The sequence below is a fragment of the Doryrhamphus excisus genome, chromosome 22 (assembly GCF_030265055.1).
Source record: "Doryrhamphus excisus isolate RoL2022-K1 chromosome 22, RoL_Dexc_1.0, whole genome shotgun sequence".
NCBI classification, from domain to species: Eukaryota; Metazoa; Chordata; class Actinopteri; order Syngnathiformes; family Syngnathidae; genus Doryrhamphus; species Doryrhamphus excisus.
This window is the reverse complement of record NC_080487.1, coordinates 7,979,907-8,000,789: the sequence shown is the minus strand read 5'-3', so window position 1 is coordinate 8,000,789 and position 20,883 is coordinate 7,979,907. Positions and strand designations below refer to the sequence as shown.

The 20,883-nt window shown below is 44.2% G+C and overlaps 1 protein-coding gene across 18 annotated transcripts in view; it reads left to right on the top strand.

Moving 5' to 3' along the window:
* The window catches only part of LOC131109252 (calcium/calmodulin-dependent protein kinase type II subunit gamma), a 41,888-nt gene extending 21,178 nt beyond the window's left edge, over positions 1–20,710 (top strand). Inside the window, exons 12-23 of one of the 18 annotated variants that reach the window (XM_058061001.1) lie at positions 24–66; positions 715–777; positions 3,352–3,392; positions 4,470–4,541; positions 6,417–6,461; positions 6,562–6,607; positions 6,770–6,850; positions 10,488–10,616; positions 13,459–13,534; positions 13,618–13,712; positions 14,367–14,603; positions 18,743–20,710. In XM_058061001.1, coding sequence (XP_057916984.1) covers positions 24–66; positions 715–777; positions 3,352–3,392; positions 4,470–4,541; positions 6,417–6,461; positions 6,562–6,607; positions 6,770–6,850; positions 10,488–10,616; positions 13,459–13,534; positions 13,618–13,712; positions 14,367–14,599 — 924 coding nt within the window. In that variant the 3' untranslated portion in view covers positions 14,600–14,603; positions 18,743–20,710. Of the gene's footprint in view, positions 1–23; positions 67–714; positions 778–3,351; positions 3,393–4,469; positions 4,542–6,416; positions 6,462–6,561; positions 6,617–6,769; positions 6,851–10,487; positions 10,617–13,458; positions 13,535–13,617; positions 13,713–14,366; positions 14,604–18,742 lie in introns of all 18 variants that reach the window. The other 17 variants (XM_058061000.1, XM_058061002.1, XM_058061003.1 and 14 more) reach the window with 17 other exon arrangements.
* The last annotated feature ends 173 nt before the right edge of the window (positions 20,711–20,883 follow it).

The window sequence follows — 20,883 nt, the reverse complement described above, 5'->3', positions numbered from 1 at the left end:
CTCCCTCGCTTGTGTGTCCTCAGGGAGCCATCCTCACCACCATGCTGGTGTCCAGAAACTTCTCAGGTGGGTGTGACCTTCGCTCTCCGCTCCCCACGCAGAACATGCAGATCAAGGAGAGTCCTCTGCACCACCCCCTCCCCACCCCACCCCACCTCAACACACACACACACACACCTTGAAATAACAAGCTGTGTGCAAACAACTGATGTATACCAATGTATGTAGGCTGACAATGCGTCATGTGGACGCCACTGCTGTCTTTGTCCATGCTAATATGTTTCTCCCTTTGTGCTTGTGCTTGTGCGTGTGCGTGTGTTTGCGTGAGTGTCCCTCTGCTCCCTGTGGAGCATTTGCATGTTTGCAACATTAGTCTCAACTTTAATGAGTTTTTCTTTTATGACGGGGCAAGTGTGCCGCTACAAACAAGATGTCTCCTACGATTTGTATCTGAGCCTGCTGAGATTACTTGTATTTTATTTGTCCAGCTTATTTCCCAACTTTTTGTTTTTAATAATTGACTCCGTCGATGGTTAACGATTTCCACCCCAGGCCTCGGAAACCGCGGGGGTGCACGTCTTTGCTTTCAGTCCATTTCTATCAAGTGCTTGTGATATATTTGGGCTTTAATCTGCACGGCCAGCAGCTTCCGAGGCCCATGGTTGAATCCGAATTTGCATAGCTCCTCCCAACTGTAGCATTTCTGTCCAATAGTGGGCCGGCAGCATACCAACTCTGCTGCTGCCGCCTCCTCCACTGCCTCACTGGCTCAGGAAGGTACGTCCCAGAAGACACGCCCATCCACTTCCTCTCTATACACGCACATACACTTTATGGTCCATGGAACGGGTGGACTTATGCATGCAGACCCTCCATCAACCCTTGCACACATCTGCATGTGCACATTTGAAGCCCATCCTTAATGCACACAATCTATGCAGACAGCGTCATTTAATGCTCATTTTTTTTTACATCTACACCTCACCCCCACTCTACTTCGGCCCCCTCGCCCTCCTCTCTGACCCCATACCAGCACCCACCCGCCCACTGACCCCTCCCCACTGACCCCCCCCCCCACTACAGTACCACCACCACCACACCCATTCCATCATGCCAAGCTCCATCCTGACCTCCAGCTGACCCTGTGTTTGCCCCGACACCCTCTGGCAGGGTTCAGGGAGGACACGAGGGTGGAGGCATGGGATGAGGAGGGGCCTGTATCCTGGGGGCGGGAACACTGACACTGCAGGGGGCCGGCAAGAGCTGGGTTGGCGTGCTGCCATCGTCGGACCTGGGTTTGCTGGGGAGGGATAAAAAAAAAAGATGGATGTTGCAAGAGGAGGAAGAGGGGGAGTGGAAGTGAGCATCCTGAGTCGATTCCCCAATCTCACTTCCTCCTGAGATCTGTTTCAGTACTTACCGTAAAGGGTTTGCATTCCCTTGCATTGGAAGTACTCGAATCAGATTGCTTTCATCCCGCTGGGTGGGAATGTGTGATGAAGGTCGACGATTCCGAAGGTGGCTCCATAGATAGAATATAGAACAGTGTAGAGCAGAGTGGGTTCATTCTCCCCCCCCGTATGAGAGGATCTCCTTTGCTCTACACTGTGCATGAATTCGAGTGAATAATGAGGCAGATGAAAGTGTGAAAAGGGAGGCAGGTTTGCTTTGGGAATGTCTGATGAGTGCTGTGCTGAGATTCCTATGGAGGGTGCTTGTGAAGGTTTGTCAGCTTGAGCCCTGAAAGGTTTGCGGGCTCTCTGGACCACGTATTGTAAGTTGTTGTTTTTTTTTTCCATCAACTCTCCATTGTTTAGCTTCCTCCTCCAATGGTGTCACTCATCATTGCAATATCATTGATTTTGTAACCCAGGGGTGTCCAAAGTGCGGTGTGAAGGTGTTTTTACTCACTTTTTTTGTTTCTCCGGGGAGATTGCTTTTTTCCTACAGCATTTTACAACATAATATGCAAATTAGTTGATGACATCGTCTCACAGGCTATTAGTTACTTTTCTTACTGACAGCGGTTGAAAGGCATAGGCCAATCATGCTTTTTCACGGAAATCGATCGGAGCATCGCTAGTTCTATTATTATGGGAATAAATGCAAAATATTATGGTAATAAAGTCATAATTATAAGAACATTCACAAGGTAAAGGTACACTTTACAAAGGTAAAAAAATTAAGCTAAATTTTATGAGAATAAAGTCAAATTATTAAAAGGAAAAAAGTTTTATAACCAGATAAAAGTCACAGTTTCACTGGAATAAACTAAAGTTCTTAATTCTGGACACTGTGGACACCCCTGCACTGTACATTCGGTCTTTTTATTGCTGTTATACTCAGACGTATTGGACTGAGCAGCCAGGACAGTTCCATTTCCTGTTTCCCGTATTTTTCTTCATATTGGTCTCTGCCACCTTTTTAAATATGGTGGCGACTTTTAGACATCCTGCAAAAAATTTTAAAAACTACCCAAAAAATGCTAAACAAACCCTACTTATACAGCTGCTACAGTGTTCTGCCTTTGAGGTATCACATGCAGTGTTCTCAGGAGGAACCGTCTCAGATGTTCTCTCTAATGCATCCCTTCATCCCCCGCCGCCAGCAGATGGTGATGGGCCGTGTTTAACATAAGAACACAGTCATCTTCCACCTCTCCTCCTGTCTGCAGTGATGAAGTGTTTTTGTTTTTATTTATGTTGGGTGCTGCAAGGCAGATTTGAGGTTAAAAAAAAGTATAAAAAAGTATACTAACAGCTAAGAATACAAAGCACGACTTTCCAGTTGTTATTATAAACTCTGTGCCCCTTATCTTTGTTCTCCTGTGTCCAACCCCCCCCCCCCCCACCTCCCACACTTCCCTTTTCCAATTGGAAGGTAAGAAACAGAATATATGATATGCGAGTGTGTATGTGCACGTGTGTCATAAGTAAGACTGCTATGTGGGAAGTGAGCAGGGCCCTTTAAGAGAAATCAATGCTTACATTAAGATAACTCACTGCTCTCCTTTTTAGTTTGTACTGGGGGGTCTTCTAGACAGGAAATGGTTTTCAGGAAGTTTACTTTGCTCTCATGTTTCTTCTGGGTATCCCCAGGTGGCATTCAATGGATTATAATGGGAATGTGTTTAGCGGTTAGCCAACTGTACGAGCAAGGTGGGATGGAGGGATGGAGTGATACAGCACGTGATGCCTTGGTCACTCAAGTCTTTACTGCATTTACACTTTGAAAAATCACTGCCTCACCCAGCCAGAGTGCTTTCCAATGTTAAACTCCTTTCTTTTTTTTGCCTGTTTCTCTCTTTTTCTATCTTCCTTTGTCCCCATCTTTTTCTCCCTTTTTTCACAGCATGCAAAAGTTTACTCAACAAGAAATCCGACTCTGCTAAGGTAAGGTTGCCTTGTGTCCTCCCTGTTTTTCTCTCCAATGGTTTTAGTCTTTGTGGCTCAGGTGGACTCTTTCCAGAATGCCCCCACACTGGATTCCTTTTATTTCCATTAGAAATTTGTCCATTAGAATATATTCTTTACCTTTTTGTTTACCACTCAAATCAGGCATCCTGAAAAGGTAAATACACCCAATCAGTGGTGTCCAAACGTTTTATACCAAAGGCCACAACAATGCTGGTAGCAAATTCATCTATTTTTGCCAAACTGCCAAATTGGAAGCATAAGAGAGCAAGGGAATACTGTTCTATATATAAGATTAACTTTTGTTTCAACAATGCCCATTGTTGGATCGCAGAACATAATGCTAAATATCTACGCTTGGTAAAAAAAAAAGAATATATATATACATATATATTAAAGAAGGATGAAAAACATTTTTAAAGAAGGATAACAAAAAATGATGGGCTTTCTTTAAAAAAAAATGGCTTGGTAACAGTTGTACATGTATCCTGTAATTTTTTTTTAATTGATGACTTATAGTGAATGAGATGTGGCCTATTTTTGGATGAATAAATAATTTTCTTGGACCAAAAATTCTCAAATTTGCGGTGTTGCGAATTCTGAATTGCAAATATGAGTGGATTGACAGGATGCCACTGTAGGCAAAAAAAAAAGCTGCGGGTTGCACACCCCTGACATTTATTTTAATTATTTTTGGAATAGGCCCCCCCAGCCTCACTATGGACACCTTAACGAAACACTCTCTTTTAAGAGTTTTATACTTTTTCAGCTCGTCTTAGACTCCTCTTTTTCCAATGACGCCCATCTGTGCCGCTCTTAAGCGTCTTTCTCTCCTCCTGCCTGCCTCCTCTGCCCCTGGGGAGTGTGTGCACTTAAGTGGTGGAGGCATAGGGAGTTATCGAGGCAGTAAAAATGATGATCTAGAGGCCATTGTGTGGCACTCACCCTCTTATTTGCCCTGTTAGCTCTCAACAACTGCAAGCCTTGACTAACATGAGCCCCATTTCCTCCAAGGCCTGCCAATTTAATCTGTGAGTGTTTGCGTTCTCGCCCCAGCCTTCCACCAACAACAGTAAGAACAGTATAGTGAGCGCCATCAGTGCCCTGAAAGACACCAACGCCCAGATGGTACAGTAGGCCGCCGCAGTGTCGCACCCTGTTTAGTTGTACGTTTTACCCTCATGATCACTGTGTCATCATCGTCAGTGCTTGTTGCTCCGTCATCCATCAACTTACCCTCTGAGGTGCACATGTCTTCCTGAGTTCTCCATTTAAAATGTCTGTTAAGATTAAGACTGACCAATTGATACGTGTGTCACTGTACTATTCCCCACATATCATTTGGGTAATTCCATAGAATGTCAGGATGTACATGTTCACCTTGTTCAGATGCATAAGGAGCATGATCTCCATCTGTACAGAACTGTAGTCCCATGCCTTGCTCCAGTCTAGAACATTAGCCCGATCAGTGTTGTATTGTAGCCACCGCAAATGATCTTAATTATTGCAGAGTTCTTCTTCTGATCAGAAAAAATGCAAGAATGTACAGTGTGCAATTAGAAGTATTAAAGTGAAATAGTCAAATAATCAAAAGTTCAAAGGGGACCTATTATGCGTTTCCTCTTTTCTGACCTATAAATGTTCTTGCAATGTTGCATTCTCATGTTAAACATTGCCAACAGATAATGAGGTTTGACCGTTTGAGTGAGCCCTGAAAGCAGTTTTGGATGGCTCTACAAGCTTTTTGTTTGTTTGTTTGTTTGTTTTTTTCTACCTACGTCACTGCAACCCGGACTAATGGCGACCAGGAAATATTTAATATAAGCAAGCATCCGGCAGAACTGGTTGGAGTTGCTGGTTATTGGCCAGCAAGAGAAAAATATGCTCATCTGTCGATGGCACTTCACACTTTTGATGAACATGGGCCCAACTGTTTATTTTGTGTAAGTCATCAGACATAAGGGATCTGTCGGCAGTTGTCTAGAAGTCCTCGACAGTGTGACTAATCACAGCAGAGTGGGCTCAGCAGGAGGTGTGCCTGGAGGAGAGACCGGGGGTCTTAGAAGTAATGTTAAAATATCATCTCGTCTCGTGAGTTGAGTGTATGGTGACACCCCCACACAGCGACTGTAAGGCCATTAGGTAGATACTTTATTAATTCTGCCAGCATTAACGTCATTTCCTGTCAAGATGAACACTACCCTTTCTGCCATCGCTCCATCCGTCTCACTTCATCTTCATCCACGTCTGTGCTCACCTGGTGTTCTTTCCCCTCCATAACAACCCACTCAACCTGACTGCTGTGTTCTTGTCCTTGTAGACGCATGCTGAGATTTATTAAATATTTTTTTGTGCGAGGTGGGGGGGAAGCTAGCACACATTGCATCTTGTGGCTTACGTAATGCAGTCTTGTCTCCTGAGGTAGTGACTTTCAGCTGGAGGGGGGTAAGTCGGGCGGGACGATGTGCTTCAAATTAAGAAGTTTAGTGAAGGCCGGAAAGACCACACAGACTGATGGACTAACTTCAACGCTAGCTTTCCATCGAGGGTCCAGTTTAGTACCGTATCGTTTGAAAGGGCAAACCAAAAAAACCTATGTGGCGTAAATAGCTTGGCAATTTGTTTTAAAAATATTAAATGTAGTATTCTCTTTGAATGTTCTGAACTCCTGCTTCATATTATAATACTAGCTGGAGGAGTTGTAGCCATAGCGTCGGGCTTCTTTAGACCACAAACTAGGGACTAAACAGTGCCTCTGCTGGTTGCAGCCAAGAATTGCACTCATTTTTTACTTGAATACACTATCAATTCCGCACGATAAGTATTAAGTATGTTTACGTTGACAACCCATCTGAGTCGACCAAGTCATGAAGGGTATTAAAAATTGGTACCCATCCATTCTTTTATGGACTAAAGCTGTCAGGTGGAAACATGGCTTACGTTAAGCGCTGCCACTCCCAAGATCTCCACAATGTGCAGCAACTGCTGTGTTGTGTTTTGCAGGAATCTCAAAGCACAGTGGTGCACAACCCTCCTGATGGTGTCAAGGTGTGTTGTGTGTGTGTGTGTGTTGAATCTCCAAATAAACACTCTAACTTGTGACACATAGTTTTATTGCCTTTTGTGTGTGTGTTTTTCTCTGCTGCAGGGATCAACAGAGAGCAACGCCACCAATGAGGAGGAGGAAATGAAAGGTAGGCAAGGTACTCCCACTCTTTCCTTTTCCTTTTTCCCGCCCTCACCTGAAATCGGGTTACAGACAGGTGTGCGGAGATACCCTGGATCACCGCTCGTGTCTCTTTTGACTGTGTGGATGTTTGTACATGTTGTGCGTCTGGCTACGTTGTGTGTTCTAGCCGACAGTACAGCGCTGAGTCAGAGCAGCGCCACTGAGGAGATGCCCCCGCTCCTGCCCTCACCTCAAAGTTCACCTGCCAGTAAGTTTGTTTTCTAACACAGGAAGATATGCGGTGGCCCCCACTCCAACCCTATCCCGTGCCTGGCAAGGAGCTAACAACTCACCCTGAGCAACACCCCCCCCCCCCCCCCCCACCACCACCACCACCACGTGCCCCCTCAAACTCCCAAGCAGTGACCTCTTACACCTTTTTCAGTCGCCCCCCTACCCCCGTCACTCTGACCTGCCAAGCTACTGTGTTCGGGTTCCCAACGCTTTTGGCAAAAACCTTTTTAGAAAATAATTTTTATGGGTTCCCACAGGGGCTTGACGTTCTCTAAATGCCTGAAAGGTTTGAAGAGCGCTTGATTTGCAAACAGACTGAAGGGGGCGCATGGCACCATGAAGCTCCGAGTGACTAATTTGACACCCACCTTCGTTGTCGCAATGATTGACAGCACACCAACTAGTTCACTGGTCTGTTAGTCAAGTCATGTAGTGTAAACATAATTTTTGGTGAGTCAGTTAGGTCGTACAGATGTGGGGACCACAGTGGCCCAGGAAGGGCCCAGTGGGGGCATTTCTTCCCCGGTTGGTAACACTGTCATTTTGTAAATAAAAGTCTGCTGGGGGCCCCAATTTGACCGTTATGGCCCTGCCGTCACCTGTAATGTGAGCAAATAAATATATAGAAAAGGTACATGAACATATATATTAGGAATGCTCCGATCAGGGATTTTTCAATTCATGATGAGTGCTATTGGCTAGGGTGGCCATATAAGGGGGGCGAGTCAGGACAATTCTAAGGTCTGGAGCTGCCAGGGGGCCCAAAAAATATTTAATTACTAATAAAATGAGTGACAGCTCATCATACAAATCAATGATAACGCAACTGAACGCAAAATATTATTTTGATGATGGCAATCTCCAATGCTGTCTCAGTTTATTGGAGATACTCGCCAATGGCTACGAAAAGTCAACAAAGGAACGTACCCTGCAAGGGCGGCGATGCAAGGTGGCTGGACAATTGATGACACAGCTTCAGACCCAGGAACAGACATGACTGAGCAAGAACACATGAGGCAGCCACACTCACTTCAGGTGTGCAGTTGTGGCTGGACGAAGATGTCATCATTCAGGGGGTTGAGGACCCCTGTTTATTTAAAAAAATATCCTTATTTTTAAAAATTTGCCTCATTCAAAAGAACAGGTAGTGATCAATCGGAGTGTCCCTAATATATAAATTTTGTTTGCCATAATTTGGAATTATGTCGTCATCAATTTCTAAGACTATTGTGGCAAACAAATAAAGAGAATAGATTTGCATAACGACTTAAAATAATGAACTGATATGAATCTAGTAAAATTATCAGATTGACTTAGTAAATTAAATCTTATGAATGTGCTGATTGACTCAAATTTTTACACCTCAAATCTGCCTGCCCTCTTTCCCTTCCATCTGGACTTGTCTGCATGGAACCCTGCTAATAATTGGCGACGTGGCTACAAGCTGAGGTCCCATCCACTCAGGTGGTGTCACCGTGTTCCCAAAATCTCAACACACGATGTCATTGTGACCAACTTAATCTCAAAACTGGAAAAAGGAAACCGTGAAGAGCCAAACTAGCGGTGAAGCGTTGGGAGAGCCTTGTACCATCCAGTCTCCAAGCGCACACTCCTTAAGAGCAATTCATGCAATCCAGGCAAAAGTCATCAGGGACGCTGTGGGAACCCTGAAGTGTGTGTGTCTGTCTGTCTGTCTGTGTGTGTGTGTGTGTGTGCATTTGTGATGACTGCAATTTCCCCTCTTGTGCCCTAACGTGACAGCTCCAGCTGGACAAAGCCTGTCTGCCCTTGCACCCGCCTGCCCAAACTGGCCTCCGAGTCTGGCCTGTCTGAAGAAGCTTTTCGCCACTTTCATAATATAGCTACATTCTCCCCACCCCTCCCTCTTCTGCTCTGTTAATGGGTGTTTCTTTTGTGTACTAACATTCTAGACCTGTGAATATTCTCATTCATGCTGGTCATTGTATTCTCAGGGCATTCAATTGATCGCAACTTGACTGTCCAGGTTGTCTTGGAGGACGTTTGGCCTCCCATCTGAGTAGGCTTCATCAGTTCATTATCAAAGAATAGATAGGACAACTCTAGTCTAGTTCATGTTCAAAGACTTGGTGGAGCACACACCAGTCAGACTAGATAGGACAGCTCTAGTCTAGTTCATGTTCAAAGACTTGGAGGCGCACACATCAGTCAGACTAGATAGGACAGCTCTAGTCTAGTTCATGTTCAAAGACTTGGAGGCGCACACACCAGTCAGACTAGATAGGACAGCTCTAGTCTAGTTCATGTTCAAAGACTTGGTGGATCACACACCAGTCAGACTAGATAGGACAGATTGTTACGATACAGTGGAGTGGTGCCTCTGCTCGCCAATGGTAGTCGTTTGGCGGTGTCACATTCGTTAGCATCCCATTCGTTTGTAATGATGGTCATTGCCAAGGTGGCTAAGCCTAGTTTGCCAAGAGAGATTGCTCTTTCTCTTTGAGATGCAGAGTCTTGGAGGGTGTGGTCAAGGTGTAAACGTTGTGTCAGTTTCCACTGCATCTTTGGTTGGAATACAGGTGAACAGAGAGGTGACATTGAATTAAATCATAGTTAAATTTTTGTACCGCAGGGGTTCTCCGATGTTGGCCGCCTACTTAGCAATATTGTAAGTTACAGAGTTAATGCTGCTGACGATGGGTCTGACGGAGGCCCCTTCCTTGTCTATTTGGAAGACCATAAGTACCCGGGATGGGCTCTTGTGGGTATAATCGGTTATAAAATGCATGGCTAATTGTTCTGACTTCTGTAATGTTTGCAGGTACTCTATGATTTTATTCCTGTGATAAACGAGATAAACCTTCTCAAGATAGTGAGATATACTAAGTGTATATACTGTACTTACTAAAACAACTAGTTTGTTTTTTCATGTTAATTTTTATTTTCAGTTCTTCCTCTAAAGCTCCAACAGGCATACATTTTCAGGTGGTGTAGGCAATTCTTTTAGTTTGTCTTCGTCATGGCGATGTCTTTTCACAGGAGTGACTTTCTTTGTGTTATGCCCATTCCTGTTTGGGGGTCTAGTATACACCCCACCCCCACTTTGGCGTATGTGGCTTTAATCTTTTTTGTGTTCATCAACTATTACTTCCCTTCTCTGAGGTCCTCTCCTTGCGCTAATCTCCCCGCTCTTGACCTCTTGTCAGACACACCTGCACTGAACACCAACCGTTTTTGCCTCCCTCTTAAACTTTAAGCACCCCCCCCTTACCTGTAAGTGTCCTCGCTGCTGTGGACATTTGGTCAGAGGGCACCGTATTGAGCATTAGAATAGGGCCAGCAGTTACTTGACATCGCCCGCGTCATAATCAGAGCTTCACTCATCCTGCTTCCAGCTGCCATCCTGGTGTGGGCTGCGTGTGTGTGTGTGTGTGTGTGTGTGTGTGTGGCCTCACCTCGCATGCACTTGGCAGTGTGTGTTGTTTTTTTTTTGTCTAATGATGCCTAGCAACTACCCTGAATCTCTTTTCATTTTGCATCAGCCGTGTTGTTTCAGTCTTCATTTCCATCCATCTTTTGTTAGCCTGCATCCGTTTGTGTGTGTGTGTGTTGACATCCGTTGTGTGTTTCAGTACCACAGCATGATGTAAAGCGCATGGCTTGGAACAGCATGGGCAACAGCAGTTCCTGCCCTGACACGGAGCTCCCTGCTTCCATAGCGGGTGACACTGTCCCTACTAAAAGCAACAACGCTAAGCACAGTAAGAACAAGTCCACACTAACTGACCCCCCCCCACCCCCACCACCACCACCACCACCCTGCTTCACTCCCCCCTGCTGGCCAATGCTGTGTGCTGTTGCTTTCTCATGTCATACCTGTGACACACTCTGCTGCTGGGTTACATTACATACTGATATGAGTCCTTTGTTTCAGGCTCTCACTTTCTTCCCATCAACCCCCCCCCCCCCCCCCCCCCCCCCCAAAAAGAAAAAAAACACACAGCAGTTGCCATGGAGATGTCCATGGGTCAGGGACAACAGATAACAGGTGTCCGTGAAGAAGTAGTGGAGGGTCAGAGCGTCCTGCTGCAGTAACCTGGGAGACTTGGGAAAAGAGGTTGGGGGGGGTTGGAGGGTGGGCGGAAATACAGATGTAGATTTTGGGAGTGTTGGTGCAAGTAGCCACATTCCAATAGACCTGGCTACTCTGTTTGGTCTCTCAATCGTCCATCTGCCTTTGCACTGCCAAAAGCTTCTCCAAGTTGTTTTCCTTCTTGTGATTATAACATATTATTGTGATCATATATAATATATATGATCACAATATATCATACATATATGATTATATATGTTACATTGTGATCATAATCCAAACAGCACCAGATCTGTTGACATGGTTCCGATTAGGTAGATGTCCTCCATGGAAATGAGAATCCCCAGGCCTTTCACTTCCCCCAACTACGTACCATCAGTGACCGTTCCGTCAGGGCACACAGGTTCCCCTGAACTGGAGCCTCTCATCAAGAAGATTTTGTCAATTGTATGGAGAGATCAGTCAAACAATTCCATGATTCCAATTTAAAGAGAATTGCAGAGGGAGGCTCTTAAAAGTATGAAATGGGAATAAAAGGAGACATACACTACGTTGCAGTCTATATTCCAGTTAAGGTTAATATTGCGGTTTCTGAAACATTCGGAATAACCTGTTTACATGCCTGAGCATACAGGATTATTCTTGTATACACAGTAATTGTAAACAATCAGGATATCCTGATCAAAACAGTGGCCCGCTGACATCTCCACCCACGGAGAACATCATGACACAATGCGTTTCATTTCCACTTCTTCCTGCATGCAAAAACAAAAACACCAAAAAAAGGCGTCTATAGACAGTCTATTAAGGACATCGACATTTTTCTGTCTTTCACCACATTAATGAGATGGTTAGTTTCCTCCTTGCTCCAAAATTGTGCAATTTTGCATGCCGACATGTTTTCAATTTCAATACTTCCTGTCACCAAAGATTCCTTTCGAATGGAACATGTGCAGAAAACAAATCAATATTTCTTTTGATGGGGACATCCCAATAGGCGTAAACATAACCCAATACTCGGGTTAGAAAAGGGTTAATATTTGGGTTTTTAAAAACGGATAATTAGCATATTCTGAGCCAGAAGAAGAAGAAAAAAAAATACTCTGTTGCTAAATAACATACAGTATATTTAAATTAAATGTATACTATATATAAAATATAATGTAACACATCAAAAGCACATATATTTGTGGAAAAAGTGGGCTGCATGGCGGTCGAGTGGTTACCGCGCAGGCCCCACAGCTAGGAGACCAGAGTTCGATTCCACCCTTGGCCATCTTTGTGTAGAGTTTGCATGTTCTCATGTTTTCTCTGGCGACTCCGGTTTCCTCCCACATTCCAAAAACACGCTAGGTTAATAGGCGACTCCAAATTGTCCATAGGTATGAATGTGAGCGTGAATGGTTGTTTGTCTATATTTGCCCTGTGATTGGCTGGCCACCAGTCCAGGGTGTACCCCGCCTCTCGCCGGGATAGGCTGGGATAGGCTCCAACACCCCCGCGACCCACAAGAGCAGGGGTCGGGAACCTTTTTGGTTACGAGAGCCATGAAGGCCAGATATTTTAAAATGTGTATCTGTGAGAGCCATATACATTTTTTAAACATTGAATGCAATAAAATGTGTGCATTTTTATGTAAGACCAACAGTTTTAGATATAATGGGCTCTAATTACGTAGACCAGGCACACTACCCCACGCCAATGGGGTGTGGCCAGCACACTTTCGTGAGCAGCACAGTGTCTAATAATGAATCAAATACTTGTTGCCATTAATACAACTTCTGCTGCTGCATGGTTTTGCACCATACTTCTTACATGTATTTCATTCTTTTGGCCATCTTCGTCAGAAGGCTTAGTTCTGCAGCTTTAGCTAGGTGACTATTTGACTAAAGGAGAAAAGTTTATATTTACATGTTGACATCTCAATGACCGAGGTAGACTACCGCATTACCCAGTAATAATCAAGTTTTGGTGTTTGACCTGGAAAATATCATCAGGAAAGATAGATATGGTCGGCCGTATTGCAGTAGAAAATAGATGGATGGATTAAAATGCATAAGAAAGTTGTTGATTATTTTTAACAGTCATTTCCGTGATGTTTACTTTAAAATGTTAGCAAAAATACATTTTTATTGTGGTAAGAAACGCTTGAGAGCCAGATACAGTCATCAAAAGAGCCCTACCTGGCTCCCGAGCCATAGGTTCCCTACCTCTGCTCAAGAGGATAAGCGGTAGAAAATGAATGAATAGCTATCATCACGCTAGTATTGAACTGATACTGCCTTGATATCGTTATAACTTAGCTGTCACTAAGCCACTAAGACGTTTGCTCAGTTAGCCAGATGGATGTCACAAGTGACCCGTCAGCTTTTTGCCCTTTGCGGCACAAAGGAGGCAAGGATCCAAGTGTCGGACTGCCACTTCGCAGTGATAAAGAACAGTTGGCGTGTTGTTAGCCTTTTTGTTTGACCATCCTCTCCGTCTGTGTCTCTCTCTGCTGCGTCTTCTAGCTCGCAAACAGGAGATCATCAAGATAACTGAGCAGCTGATCGAAGCCATCAACAATGGCGACTTTGATGCCTACACGTGAGCCGACGAGCAAGATGATCTTTTACTTCATAGGCCGATAAAATTCTCACACATTTCTCTCCGCGACGTTTCCTGCGCAGAAGGATTTGTGATCCTGGACTTACTTCCTTTGAACCTGAGGCCCTGGGCAACCTGGTGGAGGGCATGGACTTTCACAAGTTCTACTTTGACAACTGTGAGCACACACACACACACACACACACACAGTATTGCATTATAGCCAAGCATCGGCTATCAACATAATGTTTTTTATTCTCATGTCAATTTGTTGTGACTTATTTGCCTGATGTAATAGCGAATGCCTAAAAATGTTCCTGACACCAAAAACAATAAGAAAATGAAAGTACTCACTTAATGAATCATTTTTTCCATACTGCTGCCAAAGATAAATAGACAACCATGAAATAGGAGTGAAATGAACCGGGATTTTGACATGATTTTGGCATGCCCCCAGCAAGTTTCAAATCTGCCATCGCAGCCATCTTGGCTGTGGTGTCACAACCAGAACACATTCCAGGAACCAGAACTCGGTAAAGCCAAGAAAGTGACATATTCATGACATTAATACTGATATTGTGTAGAGAAGCGATCGCTGCTTACTGTATATAGCCCTGGAATGGGCCCCCATACTATTATTCTAAGATTCCTAGACTAGTGCTATGGATTTACTGCCTGAAACTGACAGATGGACTGCAAGATAGGCTACAAAGACGAGTGACTGCAAGCCTTTTTTTGCTAAAAATTCACATCTAGAACACTTACGAGTGACCCTGCAAACAAGAGTCATGTCAACCTGTGACTTAACTCTCGACCCCCCCTCCACACACAGTGCTAAGCAAGAACAACAAGCCAGTGCACACCACACTGCTCAACCCCCACGTGCACCTGATCGGCGAGGACGCCGCCTGCATTGCCTACATCCGCCTCACACAGTTCGTAGACGTCACTGGCCGCCCACGCTCCAGCCAGTCGGAGGAGACCCGGGTGTGGCACCGCCGCGACGGAAAGTGGCTCAACGTTCACTTCCACTGCTCGGGAGCGCCTGCCGCGCCACTACAGTGATCAGGTAGCCACACACACACACGTGACATGGGTATTCAGGGCTCTACGTTAAAAACAAAAATGACTTGCCCATGGGGAATCCTTAAGGTGAGAACTACTTGCCCGAACTTGCCCCATGTAAAATGAAAAGACTGCCATAATGATATCATATATCAATATATGCTGATAATTCATCAGATAATAGTACTGATGCATTGTATTTGGAGAAATGTCTGAAAATTTGTGGAGATGTATGTTAACATGGCAAGCCATGCTACCTTACACATCGTAGTCGTAGTAAGCAGTGATATTTACAAGTTGTGCACCACAATGAAACATTTGACACATTTGTGTACTAGTAAAGTGTTTTTAATCCAGAAAAAAATGCGCAATGGTCAAACAATAATTTGTGAAGCAAAGGTGAGAAAAATACACTGAGAAATTGAACCGCTAGGTTTTGTAGCTTGTGCAAAATCAGCACTTGGTATTGGATCTAATCGGTGGTGTTTCATTGTGACCACTTCAAATTGTCACAGCAATGTGATTCACTCACCTGTGCCATCATTTGATTTGCTGCCGCTAATAAAATACTTGTTTAGGAGGCACTGGTTCATCACTTTTTGGTGTTTTCCTTCAGAAGTTGTTGAAGAATTAGACGATGTTTGCAGGGACGCCATGATAGATGTTTTCCTAGTAAAACGATCGCTGATTGGTTGATCGCGAACAAGAACGGGTGTGGGTAAAACGCGGATTGTGGATTACGGACCGCGGTCTAAATAAACGATTCTGATTGGTCCTTTCAAGATTTGCAAGGATTGGTTTGCAAATTACCACCGGAATTACGCAGTCCGTGTTTTACCAACACCCAACAAGAACCGCTTTAAAAAAAACTCTTGGCAGTATGGCATGCTAAAGTGCACTTGCCCGACGGGAATATTAATGATTGGATTTACTTGCCCGAATTTTGTTTTAACTTGCCCCGGGCCATCGGTACAACGTTATTGTCGAGCCCTGGTATTGAATATAAAGAAGTAGTTGACTTATGTAAACGCTTGTCATTTTGCGCTTTGAATTTTGTGGGTTCACAGTTTGGACTCAGCAAATAACCTAACCATATTTTTGGAATGTGAGGAGAAACTGGAGAACCCGGATAAAACCCAAACACGCACATGCAAACTCCACACAGAGATGCCCAAGCCAAGATCCGAACCCAGGTCTTCCCGAGAACCTGACTGTGTGCTAGCCAATATGCTAACCACTTGTTGGCCAAATGTCAATTTTTTTGTACTGTTTACACTTTTGGTTTTTCTCAGTATTATGTTTCCAGTTTTATTGTGTACTTGTTTCTACAATGTGATGTTCACAGGCCCATAAAGAATGCAATCCACAATGCATCCCTGGTTGACATATTTCACAGGGAGTGTTAAGAAATGAGACCCGAGTTCAATCCCACCCACAGCCAAAATCCTCCCCACATTCCTCCCACATTCCAAAAATATGCTAGGTTAATTGGCGACTCCAAATTGTCCATAGGTATGAATGTGAGTGTGAATGGTTGTTTGTCTATATGTGCCCTGTGATTGGCTGGCGACCAGTCCAGGGTGTACCCCACCTCTCGCCCGAAAAGACAGCTGGGATAGGCTCCAGCACCCCAGCGACCCTCATGAGGATAAGCGGTAGATAATGAATGAATGAATGAATTGGCGACTCCAAATTGTCCATAGGTATGAATGTGAGTGGGAATGGTTGTTTGTCTATATGTGCCCTGTGATTGGCTGGTCACCAGTCCAGGGTGTACCCCGCCCGAAGACAGCTGGGATAGCCTCCAGCACCCCAGCGACCCTCATGAGGATAAGCGGTAGAGAATGAATGAATGTTAAGAAATGAGTTTATCCATGCTGTGTTTTCATGGCACTATCTGGCATCTAGTATTGACCCTTGGGGTACGCCACATGATATATTTGATGTATGTCAGGGCTCGACAATAACGATGTACCAATGGTCTGGGGAAAGTTGAAACAAAATTTGCGGCAAGTAAATCCAATCAGTGATATTCCCGTCGGGCAAGTGCACTTTTTTTTTTTTTTTAATTTTATTACAAGTTTCAATTGTACAAAACAATAAAAATACGGGCAAGTACACTTTGGCATGCCAAACTGCGAAGAGTTTTTTTTAAAGCGGTTCTTGTTGGGTGTTGGTAAAACACGGACTGCGTAATTCCGGTGGTAATTTGCAAACCAATCCTTGCAAATCTTAAAAAAACAAATAGAAATAGACCAATCAGAATCGTTTATTTAGACCGCGGTCCGGAGTCCACAGTCCGCATTTTACCCACACCTGTTCTTGTTCGCGATCAACCAATCAGCGATCGTTTGACTACGAAAACATCTATCATGGCGTCCCTGCCAACATCATTTAATTCTTCAACAACTTCCGAAGGAAAGCACCAAAAAGTGATGAAACAGTGCCTCCTAAACAAGTATTTTATTAGCGGCAGCAAATCAAATGATGGCACAGGTGAGTGAATCACATTGCTTTGACAATTTGAAGTGGTCACAATGAAACACCACCGACTAGATCCAATACCAAGTGCTGATTTTGCACAAGCTACAAAATCTAGCGTTTCCATTTCTCTGTGTATTTTTCTCACCTTTGCTTCACAAATTATTGTTTGACCATTGTGCATTTTTTGCTGGATTACAAACACTTTACTAGTACACAAATGTGTCTATTCAATAATGTTTCATTGTGGTGCACAACTTATAAATATCACTGCTTACTACGACTATGATGTGTAAGGTAGTATGGCATGCCATGTTAACATACATCTCCACAATTTGATCTATTTAATCATGATCTATGTAGGAAAACAACCACAAGAAATGATATTCATTTCATCTTTATTTGAGATTCTCATGTGATGCCACAAAAATTAGATGATATCATTATGGCTTCCCCATGGGCAAGTAACTTTTGTTTTTAATGTAGAGCCCTGTATGTTTGCATATTCGCCTAGCTTCACATATTGCTTTCTATTTACTAAGTAGCTTTTTAACCAGTTCAAGACTTACCTCTATGATTCGTACCTTTCTAGTTTGTTAATTAAGATATTGTGATGAATTGTATCAAATGCTTTTGTTAAGTCCATAAATACTGTCGCTGCTCATTCTCTACGGTCTATAGAGTTGCTAAGTTCCTCAGTTATTTCGATAAGTGGCATGGAAGTTGGAATGTTTCTTTAATATCCATATTGACATTATTGCTCTCGTTGGCATGGTGAAACGGCGACTCTGTGATTGATAGGCGGGGTCTGTTTAAGGAAGACGTGTACGCCCACTGATCCGGGCTCTGTTTCACCTGGCTTCATTAATCAGTGTCTATTCATCCCGCTTTGGGCTTTGTGCTACCAATTAAGTCGAGACGCTCTTGTTTTGGGTTGGTTGAGCTCAGCTCAGTCATTTATCCTGGATGTCTTAATCCTACTTTTGTGTAAGAGGCCCCTAGGTCTATTTACAAGCATTATGTGACATTCACAGACAGTTTTGTTACAATGTGTTGTGTATTTGTTGTGTATTTGTGGCCAAAGGGACTTCTTAACATGTCCCTTAGAAAATTGTTCTTGTGTTAAGCCCTTCCGGGGTCGAACTGTCTCTGGACAGGCAATTTTAGTCGTGAAACAAGTGTAAGAAGAAGCCAGTGTGATATAAAAATATTAAAGCACTCTTAGCCTTTGTGATGAATAGAAAGGGTGCAATCAAAGTCTTTGATAACATTAACAGTGGCCACCCAAGTGTAAATAGAAGGTAACGTGATGCAATTCGTTTCTCTCCTGATGCTTACATGTATGATTCTATATTACGTCTTATTTATGTCTGTCTTATTTTCTCTTATGTCTACTATATTGGGTAATGTGGGTGTAAAGGTGACTATAGGTGACTATTTCATGTCTAGAGGGTTCTAATAATGTTAAACTTTATTAAGGTGGTACAAAAATATAGCATTTGTAAATAAGCATTCCTACCTTGTGGAAATTCACGGAATACGGTCGGGTATGGAAGCAATCAACCACCATAAAGGCGGGATTGCTATATTGGGTCCTGCATCATGCTGAGAGCTGTTTCTAATATTTTGGTCACTTTGTCCCCCCCTGTCTTCTCCCTTCAGTGGTCCTGAGCCTCCACCCTGCTGGAGGCGTTTTGGGGGGCAGTTTTTTTCGACGAGCGTGTTTCGGGGGCGGAGGGGCTCGTCCCCTGCTTGGACGGGCTCGTGCCAGTGGCCCGGCCGGGCCAGATTGCATCCCTCTCCACAATACCAACCAATCCTGTCTCTCTTTTGACCCGCTGGGGGCGGTTTCAGCTGAGCACAAGACAAAGCCCGCCCTCCCTTGGCCGCCGCCTCCCCTCCCCCACTCTCGTGGGACGATGCATGCATCTTGGCACCTGACTGATTGCGGAGGGTGCGTCTTTGCCCTTTGACCCTCCCCCTCGGCAACCATCTTTCTTGCGCCCTCGTGAGATGGGACGTCCCAGGGGAGGAGCTGATTTCCAGTTGTGACAGTTTATAACTTATGATGAATATACTGTAAATTATTGCTAGATGTTCCAGAAACCACCAAAACCCAACCAAGCATTTATATTCAATTCTTTTTTGTTGTTTTTTTTTTCGAAGGCATGAAGCGCGACATTACGACCCACGTCCCTCCGCGGAAAAGAGGAGACGGAAAAAAAAACGCATCGAGGCGGGGAAGCGGGTTGGGGTGGAGGGTGTTGAGCCAGAGATGATAAAACTTGATATCAAAAACATGAAGCACCAAAGTGTAGAACTGTAGGGGGGGGGCTCTGATTTAATGATTTAAGGTTGCGTGTTCTGTTGTGTTTTTAGCGTCCCGTGACGAGCCTTTTTTTGTTTTGTCCGATTGATATTCTAAGCTACTTTTTAACACTTTTTAGAGGAAAAAAAGAAGGGATTTTATTGTGTAAGCTTTTTCCCACGCACGTCCTGTCTTGTCCGTATGCAGCAGGGGGCGGTAGAGGGCGCTTAGGCGGGGAAACTTAGGGTTAGGCGTTTGCATGTTGGTCCTTTTGTCTTGTCCTCAGCCGTCCTTTTTTTGTTTGTTTGCCTGTTTCGCCCCCCGCCCCCCTGCTTCGCGCCAGGGTAGTTTGGTTCTAATCACTGTATGCAAACAGTGTGTGTATAGATGTATGTAGAAAAGTGTATCATATGTACATGCATCCTGTGCACCCTACACAATGGGGCGGGGGGACCCACTCACCTCACCCACCTCACCTCATACCTGTTCCCACCCTCTTGAAGAGAGATTCCTTTGGCCACAAAGGAGGCCGCCATTTTTAAACCATCACCTATTCCACAGCACGCCTGGTGCTGTGTTCAAACATATTCACACCGCCACCCACCAGTCCTCCTTAATGTTGTGTGACCACCGCCCCCACTCTCGCTGTGCTCTTTGTCCCCATCCACCTCCACTAGCTTTCATTTTCCTGGGGAGTTTTGTCTTTTTATTTTGCTTTTGTCTTAGTAAGTTACCATGCTGGAGTCCTGCACGTGAGGCAGGAAGTGAAGCAACGCAGGCAGAGATGGCTTTTTTTTTCGAGGGGGGGTGGGGTCATTCAATTACCGTGACCAACAATCTGCTGCCCCCTGATGGTTTTAAAAATAATTGTGCCTGCTCAGTGAGTTAGGGTGGGGGTCCCTCGGGCAGCCACGGGGGTGTATTAGTTCTTATGATTCAGATGATTATTATTATGCATGTTTCAGTTACGCATTTCTACCATGTACGTACCTGAATGAAGATGGCGCTAATGTTAATATTATTATGATACTTGCATCTTTTGAAATGTCCTCCATCTCGAATGTTGACTAGGTGACATGACGGTTTTATTTAAAAAAAAACGTAACAAAATTGAAATCATAAAAAAAAGGATTCAGGAGCCGCGGCTTGGTATGAGGCCCTCTATGTTTTCTCCCCGCATTGTAATGGTATGAATATTGGACTGCGCTTTCTCTCCCTTGCCCCCCACCTCCCCCTTGCCAGCCTTCATGCGGACGCTGGAGTTTTTTTGCATGATGGTCATGATGTACAATGAAATACAACCATAACTTGACAACTATAAAGTCTTTGTCTGAGTGTTAGTCGGTCTTCGGCATAACTTTGTTATTCTTCACACTTGAATCTTGAAAGTATTTAATAAAAATACTATGTCAGCACCACTCGACATTCAACCCGCCCCACCCCCACCCCGCCGTCCTCGGTGGCTTTTTATAGCGCCTTCACGCAATACCGGTCT